Source organism: Antechinus flavipes, chromosome 2 (genome assembly GCF_016432865.1).
Source record: "Antechinus flavipes isolate AdamAnt ecotype Samford, QLD, Australia chromosome 2, AdamAnt_v2, whole genome shotgun sequence".
Classification (NCBI taxonomy): Eukaryota; Metazoa; Chordata; class Mammalia; order Dasyuromorphia; family Dasyuridae; genus Antechinus; species Antechinus flavipes.
In genome coordinates, this window is record NC_067399.1 from 505,650,523 (window position 1) to 505,668,065 (window position 17,543).

Sequence of the window (17,543 nt, forward strand, 5' to 3'; positions counted from 1 at the left end):
TACAAGTTCCTTTTGGGCAGGGGCTGTCTTTTGCTTCTTTTTGTTTCCCTAATGTTTAGCACGGTACCTGACATATAAGAAGGGACTTAATAAATGTTTATTGATTGACTTAAACTGTGCATTCAATGCACTATGTGAATCAAGAAAAAACAGAAATATCCAAGAAATCAAAGCTCACATCATTTCTTTGTGTGTATTTGACAGAACCAAATCATCATATATTCATGAATAATAACCAGTTCCTTGTGTCTCTGGCATTGAAGTCTGTCCCCCAGAGAAGAAATAATCACCTAGTTGAAGACAGGTTTATTCCTAACTCTATGTGAATTATTCCAACTCTATCTCTATATCCTAGCAAGAAATGACTAACTAAAATGAATTAAGTGAAAAGGTTAAAGAATGAAAGACATAGATATTATTGTCACATCTTGACAAATATTTATTGAGCATGTATTATGTTATCTGTGCTGAGCTACTTTCTGAGAGTGACTGATACAAAGATACAGTCTGAGCTTTCCCTCAAGATCTTCAGATCAAATTTGCAGACAAGACATGGACATAGAAAGAATTTTGTTGATATGATAAAGAATATAAAATATAAAGAAAAGTGCCATTAAGTGAAAACCTTCCAGAAGGCTGGCAATGAACAGATCTTATGATAAATGAAAATCTTTTGTAGATGCACAGCCCTATAACTGAAAGCTTGTCTTCTGGGGTTATTCAATTGTCAAACAGAATCATACTTAGAAGAGCTGTGGGCTTTCTATGAGCCTGGCTTTTGGACTTAGGAACAAAGTCCTGCTTTAATCTCCCCTGGGTTTCCCCTGGCAGCATGGGTCCCTGAATCCTGACTTTGTCACAGATTAATGTCAATTCAATTTTTGAAATTATTTACTAAATGTCTTCCATGGGATCTACCCTGTCTTAAGTTTCTTTGGAAGATTCAAGGCATAGTCCATTCACTAAAGAAAGTTACAGTCTGATTGGTAGAACAAACTTTTTCAATGGGGATCAACTGGAAAGCATCATTTGCTTTGATATATTTTTGGTGATTTTTGATATTTGAGGAAGTAGCACTTCTAATCATCTCAATTCTGAATCTAAAGGTTTTCTCCAAAACATCAACAGAAAATAGTTTCTTCAATAGACTGGGTTTTTTCAGGTTGTTAAGCAGAGAAAAGCAGGCAAACTCAGAAGCAATTCCCGGGCTCAGTTAAGAAGAGGCACAGAATGTGTGGAAGCCGGCTGTTGAAGGAGCGTGGTCATTGGCTGGCTGGAAATGATTAGTAGACTTGTTCCCATCATCTTTTTTCAGGCCCGTACTTCCACTTCCTAGGCAGCCAACATCAGAGACTTCTGGACTTAATATATGCCCTTTACTCTTTTGTTATCTGGATCAAATGGAGACTTCACATGAGCTTGAGCAGGGTAGATGACTCCCATCCTCTCAAGGGCATAATCACCACTCTTCACAAACTCCAGGGACACCTGCCAAGGAGAAAAGGAAGAAGGTATATATAGGACATACATCTTCCCCATTTCTAAATCTAAATAGTAATAACAATTCATAACTCCATGATATTTTAAGATTTATAAAGAACTTTATAACAACTCTGCGAGTTAGATTAACAAAGTATGATTGCCCCCATTTTATAGTTGAGGGAATAGAGATTCAGAGAAGGTTAAAGGTCTTGTTCAAAGTCCCATCCCTGGGAGGAACCTTAGAACACATTTAGTCCAACCTCCTCACAATTTGATGGTAGAGGAAACTGAAGATGATTTTGGATCATAGGATTTAAGGCTAGAAGACATTAGGGGTTTGCTAATCCAACCTCCACATTTTACTGATGAGAGCTGATGGGATTTGCCCAGAATGACCCAAAGAGTAAGCAACAAGACAAAACATTCAAACCCCACTCCCTTGAACCTAAATATAATAGTTATTTCCCCTCAGGCCTTTTAAGCCATGTGTAAGTAGGTAAGTCCAACAATTTCTCCATCATTCTATTATTCTGCTCCTGGGGAAAGCTTGAGTTTTATATCATTAAAGCCAACTCCCTTCGCTTCTTTGGGATCTAGAAGTACTAAGACCATACAAAGGTCAAACAAACAAACCGTTTCCCTTTTCTCCCTTCCTGCTCCCCAATAAATCCGGGCTCCTGAGAAAACAGCAGGAAGAATTGTTTTAAAAGCATGGTTTCAAGTGAACCTAGGCAGGCTCTTCAGTTTCTCTGAGAGCAGCTGTGGCTGCAGACAAGCTGAGAACCCAAAGTCAAATTGAGTTCACATCCTAGAGGGGTGGAACAAATGCAGCCAGAGCTAACTCAAATCACTTCCCAGACACCCTGGCCTTTTGCTCTTTCCTTACTAACCAAACTCTACCTGGCTCTGTTATAGAAGAGTTGGAGAGCCAACCTGTCCCAGAAATAGTCACTTCCGATAGAGAAGTAAAAAATGTCACGTCCAGCCCAGTATGACTGATGAGATGTGACAGCTGGGCTGGCTACATTTGCTGTATCAGCGAGCCGAACTGTTTGGGCCGATTAGAAATGTGTGTTCTCTCTGTACAGCAATTAAACCCAGGGCTAGACCTACTGGAAGAACGTCCTTACCTCTGCAGCATAAAGAAATGGCTATGATTTCTGGCAGCTCTAGAATTAGCTGGAAAAACAGATCCTCCCATAATACAAACTTTATAAGTAAGTGGGGCCGGAATGCCATGAATTCATGGAGGGTTGTGTGATGTGTAAAGATAGATACACAGAGATACTGGGCATGCAGTCACAAACCAACAAACTGTAATTGGCTTCTGGGGATCCTAACTATGGAGGGTTTTGTGCTAGAAAAGGGACTGTCCTTTTAACAGGATTTGGCATTTCATTGAATATCTGGTAATCTCTGGTCATAGGGAAATAGATCCACCTGACAAAGACTCTGCTTTGGTTTCTGGCCCAAGTGAATTCATGATTGACCTTTTAAAAAATATATGTGTTTTATTAATGAATTTTGTCTTTACATCGTGGGGATCTTTAGGAAGAAAATCATCTCCATCCTCTAGATAAACTAACGCTTATGACAAAGATCAATAAAAACAAAAATGTGATACACTGACCACATCTGATGAGGTATATGACCCTCTGTCATTATAGTTCCCAACCACTCAGCTGTAAAGGGGCAAATTAGTAATTCATCTTCAAGGTTGACTAAAAACTTAACATCACTTCATTAGAATCTTTTTAATTCAGTTGAATTTTTTTGTGCTTTTGGTTTTGCCCAAGTACATAAGGGAAGAAGGTGTCATGGTAGACCACAAGACCAAAGAATGATAAGACTGAAGGACTATTCCTGAAAGCTCTGACCTCAGCCTGCTTTTCTTCCCTCTTTTTATATTTTTTCCCATTGGCAATCTCATTCACTTCCATCATTCCTTCTACTACCTTTATACTGATGACTTGTAAATCTGAATCTCTAGGTCAGACTTCTTCCTGCATTCCAGACTCATCTCCACCTCCCTAATAGAATGTCTCTCCCTATGTTTCCCAACCTTTTCCCTCTTACCAATACATACTCCTCTTTTTTTCATTTCACTATATCTGTCTGTGGTATCAATTTGCCAGTTCTCCCAAGTTCATCATCTGATATCCCAACTCTTGAGCTTTCCCATCTTGTGGATTATGTCTCTGTCTTGGTATGTATCCTCTCTTCCTTTCTTCTCTCCCTTGGCCACCATCCTAAGATGGGCCTTCATGACCTCCTTGGTTATCATCCTACCCTTTGGATAGACTTTTCAGTCTTTTGTTTTTTTTTTACTTCAAACCATTCTTCACATGCTACAGAATCTATCTTCTTCACATAAATCTGATCATGTCGCTTCTTTGCTCAAAACCTTTAAATGACTCCTAGTGCTTACCAAGTAAACCAAATAAATGCCTTAGCTTGTCATTCAAGGTTTTCTACCATCTGGTGTCAGCTTACATGTGAGTGTGTGTGTGTGTGTGTGTGTAATATATGTATTTGTGTGTATATATATATATATATATATAGAGAGAGAGAGAGAGAGAGAGAGAGAGAGAGAGAGAGAGAGAAAGAGAGAGAGAGATTCCCTGATCTATTTCTATTCCTTTGTCATGCTGTTCCCTTTCTATTGAGTTGAATTGAATAATTGAATCTATTGAATTCTTACCCACTCATCCCCCTCAAATACCACCTTCTCCATAAATATATTCCTGATCCCTTTAGTTAGTTGTGACCCTTCTTCCCTTTGTACCCCTTAAATACTATCATTTTGTTATATACTTATTTTTAGATATAATATGTCAGTTCTAGATGATAAGCTCCATGAAAGCAGGGAAAATGTTTTATCAAAATTTAACATCTCACCCAATGCACTCCTCAAGCATTGTAGGTACTTGAGAAACATTGGGTGGATTAAAACTAATGTGAACACAGAATACTATGTTGGAACAACAACAGAACATTGTTTTTAATCCTTCATTTGGTAGATAAAGTAACTGAGGGGAGAGATAGGAAACTGCTTGCTGAAGGTCACACCATTAGTCTGTGACAGGGTTGAAGGCATGTCTAATGCCTTTTATGACACATCACGCTCTCTGCTGTGGCCCTGAGGAGGAGATCCACACTGATTAAATATGGGATCCTTCTCCTGTTTCCACATCCCCCAAAATTCCAAATAGGGACATACTACTCAGGACTCACAGATCTCCTGGTTCTGAAAGTCTTTTCAAGCTGTTGAAATAAATTTCTCCAAACATGGTTTTCTTCTAACATTGACTTTATTATCTATGGGAAGAGCAGGCATTTGATTGCATGGAAAGAATTGTGGGGGCAACAACAAATTATCAAGCTAATCCCCACCAAAAAAAAAAAACAAACTCAAATCAAAACCCAAAAAAATTCCTTCTTTGGGTTTGAAATTCCACACTTAATGATTTATTCTGGTAGGTAAGGTGGCATAGGGAGAAAACTGGGTTTTTGGTTTTGTTTCTTAGTCATGCAAAACCAATTTCTGCATTAGCCGTGTCCATTTAAAAAAAATAAAAAAGCTCAGCAATTTTTTACATTTGCCTAAACATATCAGCCATGGCACAAAAGGATAAACAGTTGCAACTAAGAGCTTTAAAAAGGATTTATAAGCTGGTATCCAAAGGAAAATGAAAAAGGCCAACAATAAGAATTGATTTTAAAATTCAGGAAGACCTGACTTCAAGTCTATAAGATCCCAGGTTCCCAATAAGAATCCCAAATTCCCACTATTTCCAGATATCACTCTAGTGAGTTTAAATCATAGTTCAGTTGTTATCAGTATTAGTAGAGAAAGAGGTTCCCTCCTGGAAAGTTCCCCTAACCCATGAAATCACAGATCTGGATAAGGAAAAAATTAATCCTTTGGGCTGATATTGTGTAACAACAATTTGCATTGACAAAGCACTTTAAAATTTACAAAGCATTTTTCTAACAACAACCCTGTGAAATAGGTAGGGATCATTCCAATTTAATAGATTAGGAAACAGGCTCAGGTAAAGTAATTTATCCAGTCCTGCAGCTAGTAAATGTTAGAGCTGAATCTATTCCTGATGTTCCTCTTTTTCCAATACCATTTTGTTGTTTTCTCTCCTTGGGGTCCGCTTATAAAGATAAATCCCCCTAGAAGGGATAGTATGATTAGTTCATTAAAACCTCAGTGCGAATTAATCTGATTATTTTTCTAGTACACCTGAGAGCGCCATGGGTGGAAACAAAACTAAGAGGTGAATTAGAGAAAAAAGAGGCAAGGAATTGGAGACAAAACGCTTTTAACTTTACACAGCGCTCAGGGGGCAGATTCTATGCCCCTTACCAAATCCTGGGGGTGGGAGATGGGAACTTCCATATGGGTTCTGTCTGAAAAATCTGGATTGCTGGCCATTCCCAGTCTCCTCACCCCCTCACCCTCACTCCCTTTCTCTCATTTCTTCCCTTATGCAGACTTCAATTAGCATGTAAATCAGGCTGGGAGTTATCACACCCAACTGAGAGATTAATGTCTCCCATTAATGTCTGCTTAATGAACACTGCCTTTCCTGCAGGAAACATTCTGGGTCTGTGGCTGAGAAGCCAATGGAAAGGGAGGATTGGTAAAGGGAGATTTTAAGAGGAAGGCCACCCACGCGATTGCTTCTCTTCACTATCAATTTGCATAGTTTTCAATTTGGCCTTAAGCAGCCTTGGATGGAAAGCAAATGACAGAAAGAAATCTCACATCCTTTTTCTGAAGGACTTGTGGGTTAGCAGCCATTCGGGCTGTTATCCACACTTTGGTGAGAAAGCCCAGGAAGATAGGAATGGATATGTTTCTGGGTGAGCTGGATGGTCCTCCTTACCTTTGTTCTCGCCGTCTTTCCCTTCCTCTCCCTTCTCTGAGTTCTCATCCTTCAAGGCCTGGTTCAAGGCCCTTCAAGTCTTCCCTCATTATCCCAGCTCTCTCTTTTCTAAGGTCCAACAGCACTTAGATTCTACACAGTACAATTTAAGTTTCAGTTATATACTGTAATCCATGGTTGGCTTTAGAATTGGGATAGACTACTTAAGTATGATTAAGTGTGACCTTAAGCAAGTTCCAATTTCTTTGGGTCACAGCCTCTTCTGTAAAATGTGAATAGTGAACTAGATCAAGAGTGTCAGATTCAAATAGAAACAGCTACCTATGGGCTTCATAAAGACCTAGAAAATCACAAATATTATCTATGTTGTATTTTATTTGTATTTATTTTGGTAAACACTTCCCAATTCTATTTAACATTCAAGTTTGTTGCTTCTGGACTGGTTGACTTCTAAGGACTTTTAGATCTCTTAGTCTGCAGTAAAGATTTGGTAGTCCAAATTATTTTACAGAGGAGGAAACTGAGACTCAAAGAAATGAATGACTTGCCCAAAGTCACATGGGTAGTAAGTCACAGAGCTGAGATTTAAACTCTAATTCCAAACCTTGTGTTCTTCCCAACCTTGTCCCAGGCCTTGGGGGAAATCCATTCATTGATCTTTGAAATTTCTGTCCAGGAACTTAGTTGTTTTGATCAGGTGGCAGTCACATGTCATTTCAGAGGGGCACCTAGATGGCTTGGTGGATAGATTACTGGACTTGGAATCAGGGAGACTCATCTTCCTAAGTTTAAATCTAGTCTTAGACACTAACTATGTGACCCTGGATACTTCCCTCAATCCTGTTTGCCTCAATTTCCTTACCTGTAAAATGAACTGGAAAAAGAAATGGCAAACCTCTTCAGTAATTCTGCCAAAAAAATTCCCCAAGTGAGGTCACAAAGTGTTGAACACAACTGAAAATGGCTGAACAATATGTTATCTCATGCGCCCCAAACCTCACACTGTACTTCATCTTCATACCATATCAAGCCACTCATCTAGGTCACCTTGTCATCATCCTGCCTACTCTCTGTACCTCTTTTGATTTTAGAAAAGTCATGTCGGTTGGCCATCCAATGCATAAGCCCATTTTCTGTATTACTATTGTCAAGAGCATCATCATCCTGCCAACCCCTAGCCTAGAAAGGACTCTTCTTTTAAACTCCCTCCACAAAAGCAACTTGTTGGCTAGTCCTGTCATTTTACCTTCACAGCATCTCTCTTGTACATCTTCTCTCCAGACTCATAACCACTACCCTAGTGCGGGCTCTCATCATAGAATGCTTAGACAAGCAAAGCCTAACTTTTGGTCTCAGGCCCCTTTTAGATTCTTAAAAGTATTGGAGATCCCAAATAGCTTTTTTTTATACAAAATTAAAACAGGATTTAATTTATACTTTAACATATTTAATATGTATTGGTCAATCTGCCCTCTGGGGGAAGGGGTGGGGGGAAGGAGGGGAAAAGTTGGAACAAAAGGTTTGGCAATTGTCAATGCTGAAAAATTACCCATGAATATGTCTTATAAATAAAAAGCTATAATAAAAAAAATCAACTACAAAAAAAAAAAGAAATTAAAACAGGCAAAATTTTAAAACATTGATTCACTAAATTAATGATAATTTTAAACCCATTGAAAGTAATTATAACATTTTAATAAAAATAACTATATTTTTTAAAATAGAAAAATGTGACAAGAGTAGCATTGTTTTATATATTTTATAAGTCTCTTTAATCTTAGCATGACAGAAGATTTTTGAACTTTCGTATTTGCTTTTGCATTTAATTTATTGAACATGTTTTGGTTGAAGTATATAAAGAAAATCTGGCCTCATGTAGAGAAGGATATTTTAATAGGCAGAGAATGTCTCAATATTATTAGAAAAAACAACTTTGACCTGTGGACTCTGAAAAACTCCAGAACTCCCAGGAATTGGTGAACTTTGAGAATCACTGTTTTAGATTATTGCAGTAGCCTTCTCAATAGGCTTCCCTGTCTCTATTCTGTCTTCACTTCAAACCAGCCTCCCCTGAGCAGCCAAATCAATTCTCCTGAAGCAGACATTGGCCACCGCACTGTTGGTCCCTCACTCTCTCTCTTCATCAGCTCCAGTGGCTCCCTATTACTCCCACCATCTAAGGCTCTGCTTAGAATGTAAAGGCCTTCACAAGCTTGCCCCTTCCTGTGTCTTCATTCTTCTTTATTTTACTCTACTCCATGTATATACCTTTACTTCAGCAACACTGGCCTTTGTACACTTCCCAAGTCCGGGCCCTTTCACTGGCAACCTGTGCTCAGAATGTCCTCCCTCTTTGTCTCTGCCTATTGTTTTCCCTGGCTTCCAATCTCAACTCAAAATCTCCCTTCTGCCTAAGACCTTTTCTAGTTCCTCTCAAGCCTCCCTACTCTCCACAGCTAATGCCTTTCTTCTGAGATTATTCCTCATCTATTCTCTATAAAACAGTAGAAAAGTTGTTTTTTCCTGTTCCCTCCCCATTGCAATGTGAGTTCTTTGAGGACAGGGCTTGTCTTTACCTTTGTATCCCCAGCAATTAATTCAGTTCCTGGAACATAGTAGGCACATAATAAATGCCTGCGGACTGAATGATTGATATTTCAGTGATAATAGACTTCTTTCCCTGGCCACCAATCCTTTTTATATGTTTTTTCACTATTATAATTAAACTACTTGAGGTATTATTGTATCCTTCTTACCTAAAGCAATGTCTAGCTCACAGTAATATTTAATATATGCTTTTTCGTCCATTCATTCACATCATGATTTGACTTAAAACAACTATGAACTAAGTACATAGTGACCAAGTAAATCTTGGTCACTAAATGAGACTGCAAATTGTAAATCTCTGAGTTTAATAGCTCATAGGTTTAGAACTGGAAGGAACCTTGGGAAATCACCTAATTCATCCTTAATATTCTAAAGGGTTTCCTCTTCTCTTATTTTTTCAGTTGTGTTTGACTCTTCATGACCCTATTTGGGGTCTTCTTAGAGGAGATACTCAAGTGGTTCACCATTTTCTTTCCAGCTCATTTTACAGAGGAGGAAACTGAGGCAAACAGGCTTAAGTGACTTGCCCAGGGTCACACAGCCAGTGAGTGTCTGAGGTCAGATCTGAACTCGGGAAGATAAGTCTCTGTCCACTCTGACTCCTGTGCCATCTGTACCTGCCCATGCCTCGCGTGGGGATAAATGGAGCTTTCCCCCGGGTGCTGACATCTAAAAGGGCACACTTGGAACGTAAATTGTAGAGCTGGAAGAGACTTTAGAAGGTCATTTGTTCCAACTTTCTCATTTTAAAGGACTTTCCCCTTCTCTTTTTTTCTAGAACTGTAACTAGCAAGAAGATGAATAGGACTTTTCCCAGAGTGCTGACATCTAGTCGGACATATTTTCTCTCATGTGAGGCTTGCTTTTTCCCAGCATACCTATAAGTCACCTTGCAGTGAATAGAGTTCATTCCCCTAGCTGCTGCCTCCACTCCTCCAGCACACTACTCCTACCCCCTGGCCCTCTTCTTCCCTAATGCTCAAAGGGGCAAGAGCCAGGACTCTCCGGGAAACTGTTCCTCCGGGCACAATTGCATCTGTCCCTGAACTGCCTTTCCTGCCCATGCTCTCAAGCAGACCCACAGCGGAACTAACTGCACTGTCCCAATTCTTCCCACTTCGTTGACTGAGCCATAGTGTGTCTGGTTGCTCTCCCCCACAATACTCAGCACAGAGCTGGACACACAGTCACACATTGACACATGAATATGTGCTGATTAAATAGTTGATTCCCACAAAGTTTTTTTCTTTGGCTTTCATACTTCTATCCCATCAGACAGAGCAGAAAGCTTGAAATCATGTCTTAAACTCTAGATTTAAGGAAAGGAATATGGAGTATCTTAAATGAATATTCTATGACCAGAGCACAGCACAGTGCATGGCACATAGTAGGCACTTAATAAATGCTTGTCAATTGAACCCTTCAACTGTCTAGAGCTTTTCAGACTCTCATACTCATAACCTTACTCGACTAATCATTAAGTGCTTATTAAATACCTATCCTGTGCTAACTCTTCATTACAAGACCAAGAGACCTTTTAAGGTATGTTTGGATCCCTAGCATCCAACACATAGAGATCCCTTACTGTTCATTTGCTGAGAGAGAGAGCAAATGTGAGGTGATGGTAGTGATGAGTTAGTGCAAAGAACTTGGAACCATGAGAGACTTAGACTTAAATTCAGTGATCACTCCTGGTCCTTAATTAGGTGATGGTGATCATTTTGGGGCAGTTAGGTGAGGCAGCACAGTGGATAGAGAGCTGGGCTGAAGTCAGAGACATCTGAGTTCAAATATCTTTTAAAAATTCAAATGTCAAATATCAAATACTGTCATACACTTATTGTGTGACCCTAAGCAAGTCACTTAACCTGATTTGCCTTAGTTCCCTCATTCCAGAAGAAACTGGCAAACCATTCTAATATCTTTGCTAAGAAAAAATGGGTCACAAAGAGTCAAAGGTGACTGAAAAACAAGAAGTTAATTTCATTTAGCCTTTTTAGAAGCTTAATTTCTTCATCTGTAAAATGGGAATAATAATAACTGAAGAACTTCCCTCAGAAGGTAAGGACTAAGGAAAGCTCATTTTTAGAAAAGAAGGTAAGAGCAGTGGTTGAGATTTGCAGGAACAGAGTTTGGGTCACTGGTTGCCCTGGTCTTATCCTTTCAGTAAAAATAATGGGGATGGCATTTCCAAAAATCACTCTTTCTGGGTTAGGAAAGAATAGTTGTTATCCTCTGGCTCTGTCCTCAATTCTGACTAACATAAACGCCGTGCTTCAAAAGTCAGAGTCTCTTAAAAGAAAAATACAAAAAAACAACAGCCAACTCAGCCTGGAGATACAGTTTATATGAGTCATTCACATCCTTGCACCAGCTTTCCATCTTGATCTATCTGTCTCTCCTCTTCTCTCCCTTCCTCCCTCCAGAGGTCTCTGCTCAAGGCTTTATCCATCATCACGCCCTGTCAGAAATGTCTCCCTCCCCCCCCCCCAGCTTTTCCATAGCGGGAGCCCAGGCCCTCCAGGGAGCTGGTGGTATGGAATAGAGTGCCAAGGACTGAGTGGGTATGGGAGGACTTCCAGCTCTTTTCTTCTGTGCCTTCCCTGGAGGTCTCACAGACCTCTCTGGCTTAGAAGAAGACTTGGAGGAAAAACAACTCGTCCTTTTGTTATACTTCTCAGACAGAATGCTGTTTTTAACATGATTCCGTTTGTCTCTTTCAAAAAGAATTTGGATTCTCAGTTTCCTAAGTTGAGCCATCCGCCCCTTCATCATACTCACTGGACCTCCCTCTGGGTTCTGGATGTACCCATAGGCGATGGTTTTGTTGATAGTGAAGCCAAAATCTGCCCTTCGAATATGGCCAACTACTTTTTCATTTCTCCAGATGGCTTCCAGGCCAAACATGGGCACCTTTCTGTTAAAAACAAAACAAAACAAAACAACAACTATATATATATATATATATATAATATATATATATATATATATATATATATAGTTGAATGTGTGATATATGTATATATATCACACATTCAACAAAAATGTATTAGACAATATGTACAATGGACTGAGGTAGATTAAAAAAAATAACTAAGACCTGTTCTCTTCCTTCAGGGACACGAATTCTAAAGAACTTAGTGATGTAGGGGGGATAAATGAGGCACACAACTGTAACCCAGGGCAGAGCACAAGGCAAAGAACCATAAGTTCAGAAAAGGACAAGAATGTCTAATCAGGGGATTTCTGGAATTAGGGTCAAGGAGGAGGTGGCCTTCGAACTGGGTCTTGAGGGATGACTGGCGTTTCAACAGATAGAGATGAAGAGGAGAGAAAGCACATTGGAAGCAGGGGATGTCATCAAACAATAAACAAGCATTCATTAAGTGCCAACAGAATGGCAAGAACTGTGCTAGAAGATAGACAAAGAAAAAAGCAAAATGGCTCCTGTCCTCCAGGAACTTCCATTCTTTGGGGGAGACAATGTGTACCTAAATGAATGTGGTGAAATGTACACCAAAGGAATACAAAGCAAATTTTTCAGGGAGACATTGGCCCCTGGGAAGATCAAAACAGGCTTTGCATGGAAAGTATTGCTTAGCGAGAGTTTTGAAGACAAAAAGTTTTTAAGGGGGATAAGTGAGCTGGGAGTCCATTCCACGCATGGCAGATGGCCAATGCAAAGGTGTGGAGAAGAAGTTTGATGTGTGAGGAACACCAAGAAGGCTGTATGGACTGTACCAGAGAGCAAAGGAATCCCAATAATATACGCTGTGCATATGTATGTATAAAAATAGACTTTTTCATAAAAATAAAAATTTCTGTCTATATCTATCTGAAATATACATATATGGGTATAGCCATATACATAGACACATGAGTATAAATATAAATCTGTTATTTTACACTTAGTGTGTGTGTGTGTGTGTGTGTGTGTGTGTGTGTGTGTAGATTTGAAAAGTAATTTGGAGTCAGGCCATCAAGGGCTTTAAAAATTAAACAAAGTGGGCAGCAAAGAGGGGGCAGTGGATAAAGCACCAGGCCTGAAGTCAGGAGGACCTGAGTTCAAATCTAACCTCGGACACTTACACTTCCTGATTGTGGGACCCTGGCCAAGTCACTTAACCCCAATTGCCTCAGTAAAAAACAAAAATAAAATAAACAAAGGAACCTTAATTTAACCTTAAAGGCAGTAGGCAATCTTCAGAGTTTATCCAGTAGAGCTGTGACATGGTCTGCCTTGTATTATGAGCAAATCACAGAGGTACATAGACTCAGATGTTTAAATGATTTGGGGGGATTATTGGATAAAATATATTGTCAGAGCTTTGGTTAAATGAAGGGGAAAAGACTGAAATAGGTAGCAATAGGTAGCAAAATAGGTAACAAAAAATTAGAAAGGTAGGAAAGGAGCAGGTTGTAGAGGGTCTTTTGGCAATAGGGAGCCATTGAAGGTTTTTGATCAGTGAAGGAACATAATCAGAGATTTAATCTCATAGAATGGGTAAAATGAATTAGAGGTGGGAAATAATAGAGGTAGAAAGAATGGTCAGCAAATTCTTGTCTTGTCTAGGGACATTCTACAAAGGAAAAGCTTGAGCATTCTGGGATATGAAGGTATAGATGGAAAGCTGGGTTCCAAAACCAAAAGTATGTTCATGTTACTCTACTTGAACATCCAAACCTCAGAGAAGAGAACAATGGAATGAGGCAGTGATTCTGATAATGGAGGGGAAACAAAAACACAACAACTACAAGTCAGAACAACTGCATTCTCCAGTTTGTTATTTCCAAATTCGGAAACCTGGGCATTCGGGTATAATTTCAAAGTTCCTTTCTTTGTTAATAGTATCTTGAGAGCCATCCCTTGGATACAGTGAATTTAGCTAGTGGCCAGTGGCCTTGTCTGGTTCTGAGCCACTAACGATGACACAACCTTGAGGGCTTCATACCACCTGGGTCTGGCTTTTTCCATTTTAAGATTAGAGACAAGAGGCCCTGATCTCACTAACTCACAAATAGATAATGGACATGGAAAGGTATTTAAAGCTATGGAGAAAATGAAGGCTTTCTTTTCTCTTTGGTAGCCCTGCACCGAAAGTGAAGGGAAATCAAGGGGTACTTGTCTCATCTTTTTAAAATTAAGCATCTCGGAAAAATACCCATGGGGCAGAAAGCTGCTTTTCTCTGTTTCAAAGTGGATTTCTGGATGTTGAGGATGTAGATCCAAAGGCGTTCTCCGGATCAGCATGGCATCTGTTTGAGAACTTGTCCCTGCTTAGTGGAGGACTCTGGTATCTCAATTCCAACCCCTAAGCAAAAGCTGTGTGAGAAGGAGAAGGAAGGAGGAGGAGGAGAAAAAAGAGGAGGAAGAGAAGGAAAAAGAGAAAGAGGAAGAGGAGAAGGAGGAAGAGGAGGAGGAGAAGAAGGAAGAGGAGAAGGGGGAAAAGGAGGAAGAAGAAGAGAAGGAGGAGGAGGAAAGGAAGAAAAGGAGAAAGAGGAATCAAGCTGACATACAAACAGGAGACAAACCACAGATTTTTTTCTTTCTTTCTCCCTTTCCCCCACTCTCACCCTAACTCATCACACTTGACACATCTTTTGAAGGGCTTCATAAAATATAGCCAGGAATCTGGCCACATATAACAAAGCTCTCTCTGACTGTCAGTGATACCAGGCCCACATCAGTGAAGCCCCATAATTGCAGTAATGGTGTTTTGCCTTTCTGCCTTTTATAAGTATTAAAAGTCTTAGGAGGATCATCAGCTTATTTGTTCTATTTGTAAAAATGTTAATACTGTTAATAGACTTATCTTTTATCTAACTTTCTACACTCTTTCCTCCAAACAGCCATGGAAATCTTTTTCCTAAGGCACAGCTCAGACTATTTCTTCCTCTAGTCATAAACCTTCACTGACTTCTCCATTAACTAGGGGATAAAATACCAAATTCTTAATCTTTGGCAATCCTCTGCATTTTAGCACCTCCCACAACTTGACTCCAAATTCTGCTTGCTTCTTTCTTTTTTTCTTTTCTTCCTTCCCTTTTTTCATTCTTTCTTCTTCTCTTCCTTCCTCTTTCTCTCTCTCTTTCCCTCCCTTCCTCTTTTCTTCCTTCCTTCCATTCTTTGCTTATATTTCCTTTCCCAATTAATAAAAATTTAACATTTGTCTTTTAAATTTTTGCGTTCCCAATCCTCTCCCTTCTTCCCTTCCTACTCTCCTCTTAGAGATGGACTAGCCTTACAGAACCACAAAATATAAGATCCATACAGGACCTTGGAAATTAGTCAGTCTAACCTGCTGCTGACAGGCCATACTTCTGTCACATTATTTGGACAAAGGGATATCCAGCCCCTGCCTGAAGACTTCCAAAGAGGAAGGAATTGCTAACTCCTGAGCTAGGCAATTCCATTTTTGATGGTTCCAATTGTTAGATTTTTTAAAAAAAAATCTGACTGAAATTTGCATTTTCTGAAAAAAAAAAGCCATTGCTTTTACTTCTGTTCTCTGGGGCCAAGCCAAGTAAGAATAATTAATAATAATTAGTATTGATATGGTCCTTTAAGGTTTGTGATGCATTGTGTATATCATCCTTGTATTTAATCCTTTCGATCTTCCTGAGAAGTAGATGCTATTTTTAGATCCATTTCGAAGATGAACAAATGGAGATTGAAAGGTTAGATGACTTGTCAAATTGTTAAGGATCTCAGACAAGGGAACTCAGGCCTTCCTGACTCCAAGCCACTGCACCATCTAGCTATCTTAAAAAATCCCCATTCTTTCATGTTAACATCCCTTCTAGTGCTTAAAGGCAGCTGTCATATCTTTTCTAAATATTCTCTCCTCCCAGGTAAACAATCCCAGTTCTTTAAATGATTCCCATGTGGCATATTCTCCAAAGCTTTCCCTATTCTGTTTATTTTCTTCTGGGTACAATCCAGCTTGTTTCTGTCCTTATTAAAATGTGTGGCCCCAAACTGAACACAATATCCCAGATGTAGCATTGCCAGAATTGAGCACAATAGTGCTATTAGGCAGAATACAGAAAACCTGAGTTTAAATCTTGCTTCAGACTCTCTTTAGATTAATTAATCTAGTTATGATTAGATAATTTCAAATCATTTCAACTTTAATGGGTCTCGATTTCCTCAGCTATAATATGAAGGAGCTAGACTGAAAGAACCTGAAGTTTCTCTTCTAGTTCCAATGATTCTATGCCTCACAAAGCGCAGGCTAAGACAGCATTCATTTGGGGACTGTAGTGTGAGACTATTGATTCATGTTGGAGTCCACCAGCCTCCTGCCCACCCATCCTGCTCATAGGAGATGCTGTCTCAGCATCAATAGCTCTCTGAGGGACCAGACAGAAAGAAGGCTATATGAATTAAGGAACATCTGAAGCCAATGAGAAACACTTTCCCCTTCTTCTTATTCTTGGCTGTAGCCTTTCCTTGGAGAAGAGTGATAGTTATGTAAGGAGTAAATGGAGCATCTTAGTTTTCCAAATGAAGACAGTCTGGAAGTTATTCTAGTTTTGAAAACATTGATTAAAATTATTCTCATCCATCGCCACCCACAAAGATGGAGAGAAAAACAAACAGAATCAAAATATATTTATTCTCTTGGTAAAAATCATTATTTGCCCAGTGTAGGTTGTCATTACACTTCAAATAAATTCAATTCAACACATAGTTATAATTTTGGGTGTGTGAAATTCAGAATTCGGTAAAATACAACTCTATCTTTCCACACACAGCTTAATAAAGTGGTTTCATATATTTACTATGCAAATAGCTATAATATAAAATAGTATATTATAGATATATTAAAAATGGAAAACAAAGTTCTTTGTTTGGTCCAAGGATTAGAAGGCAATAACCCATTGGCTGTATTCATGGAAGGTTTCATAAAAGAGTGGCATTTGATTTAGGTTGTAAAGTAATGATTTCAACAGATCTAGAAAAAGTTAATTCACATACAAAACCCCCCAGCTGGAGCAAAAGTGTGAAGGTAGAAAAGTGCTGCAGGCTGTAAGTAGTTCTGTCTGGCTGTATAGGGAATTCTGTATAGAGAAATTGCCTGAAAAAACTGGAATGCAACATGAAATGTAGAAAAGTAAGAAGGTACCAAATTGAAGAGGATCTAAAATGCTCCCATTATTGCTTTTAAAAAGTCTTCTCCCAGCTGCAGAATTGATTGGGTGAAGGTTTAGGCAAGGAGTGTTTTGTACCCAGCCAGAGTTGTGAGTAGTATGGTGGGAAGGAGCCTCAGAAGGACTTACTTGTCAATGGTAAAACAGACCAGGCGTCTGAAGAGACCAGAAGCCTTCTGTTTCTCTAGGACTTCTCGCCCCAGAAAGGGAATGCTGGACTTCAGTTTGCAGGTGAAAGCCAGCCCTGCTTCCAAAGGTGTATCATCCGAGCGAAGGTCTGCGTGCCAGTGTCGGTAGCCTGCAGGGGATGCCCAGTGTTATCACAGAGTCAAGGATGGCAGGACTTAATCAGAACAAAGATAGCCAGTTACTTCCTGCAGGATGTTGTTTCAATCCATCAGC

At 39.4% G+C, this 17,543-nt stretch overlaps 1 protein-coding gene across 2 annotated transcripts in view; it reads right to left on the bottom strand.

The window, feature by feature from the left end:
* Positions 1-415: 415 nt before the first annotated feature.
* The window catches only part of SARDH (sarcosine dehydrogenase), a 135,578-nt gene continuing 118,450 nt past the window's right edge, over positions 416-17,543 (bottom strand). For both annotated transcript variants that reach the window (XM_051980288.1, XM_051980287.1), the window contains exons 19-21: positions 17,271-17,439; positions 11,769-11,904; positions 416-1,488 (exon numbers count right to left, since the gene is read on the bottom strand). In XM_051980288.1, the coding sequence (XP_051836248.1) occupies positions 1,363-1,488; positions 11,769-11,904; positions 17,271-17,439 (431 nt within the window). In that variant the 3' untranslated portion in view covers positions 416-1,362. The remainder of the gene's footprint in view (positions 1,489-11,768; positions 11,905-17,270; positions 17,440-17,543) is intronic.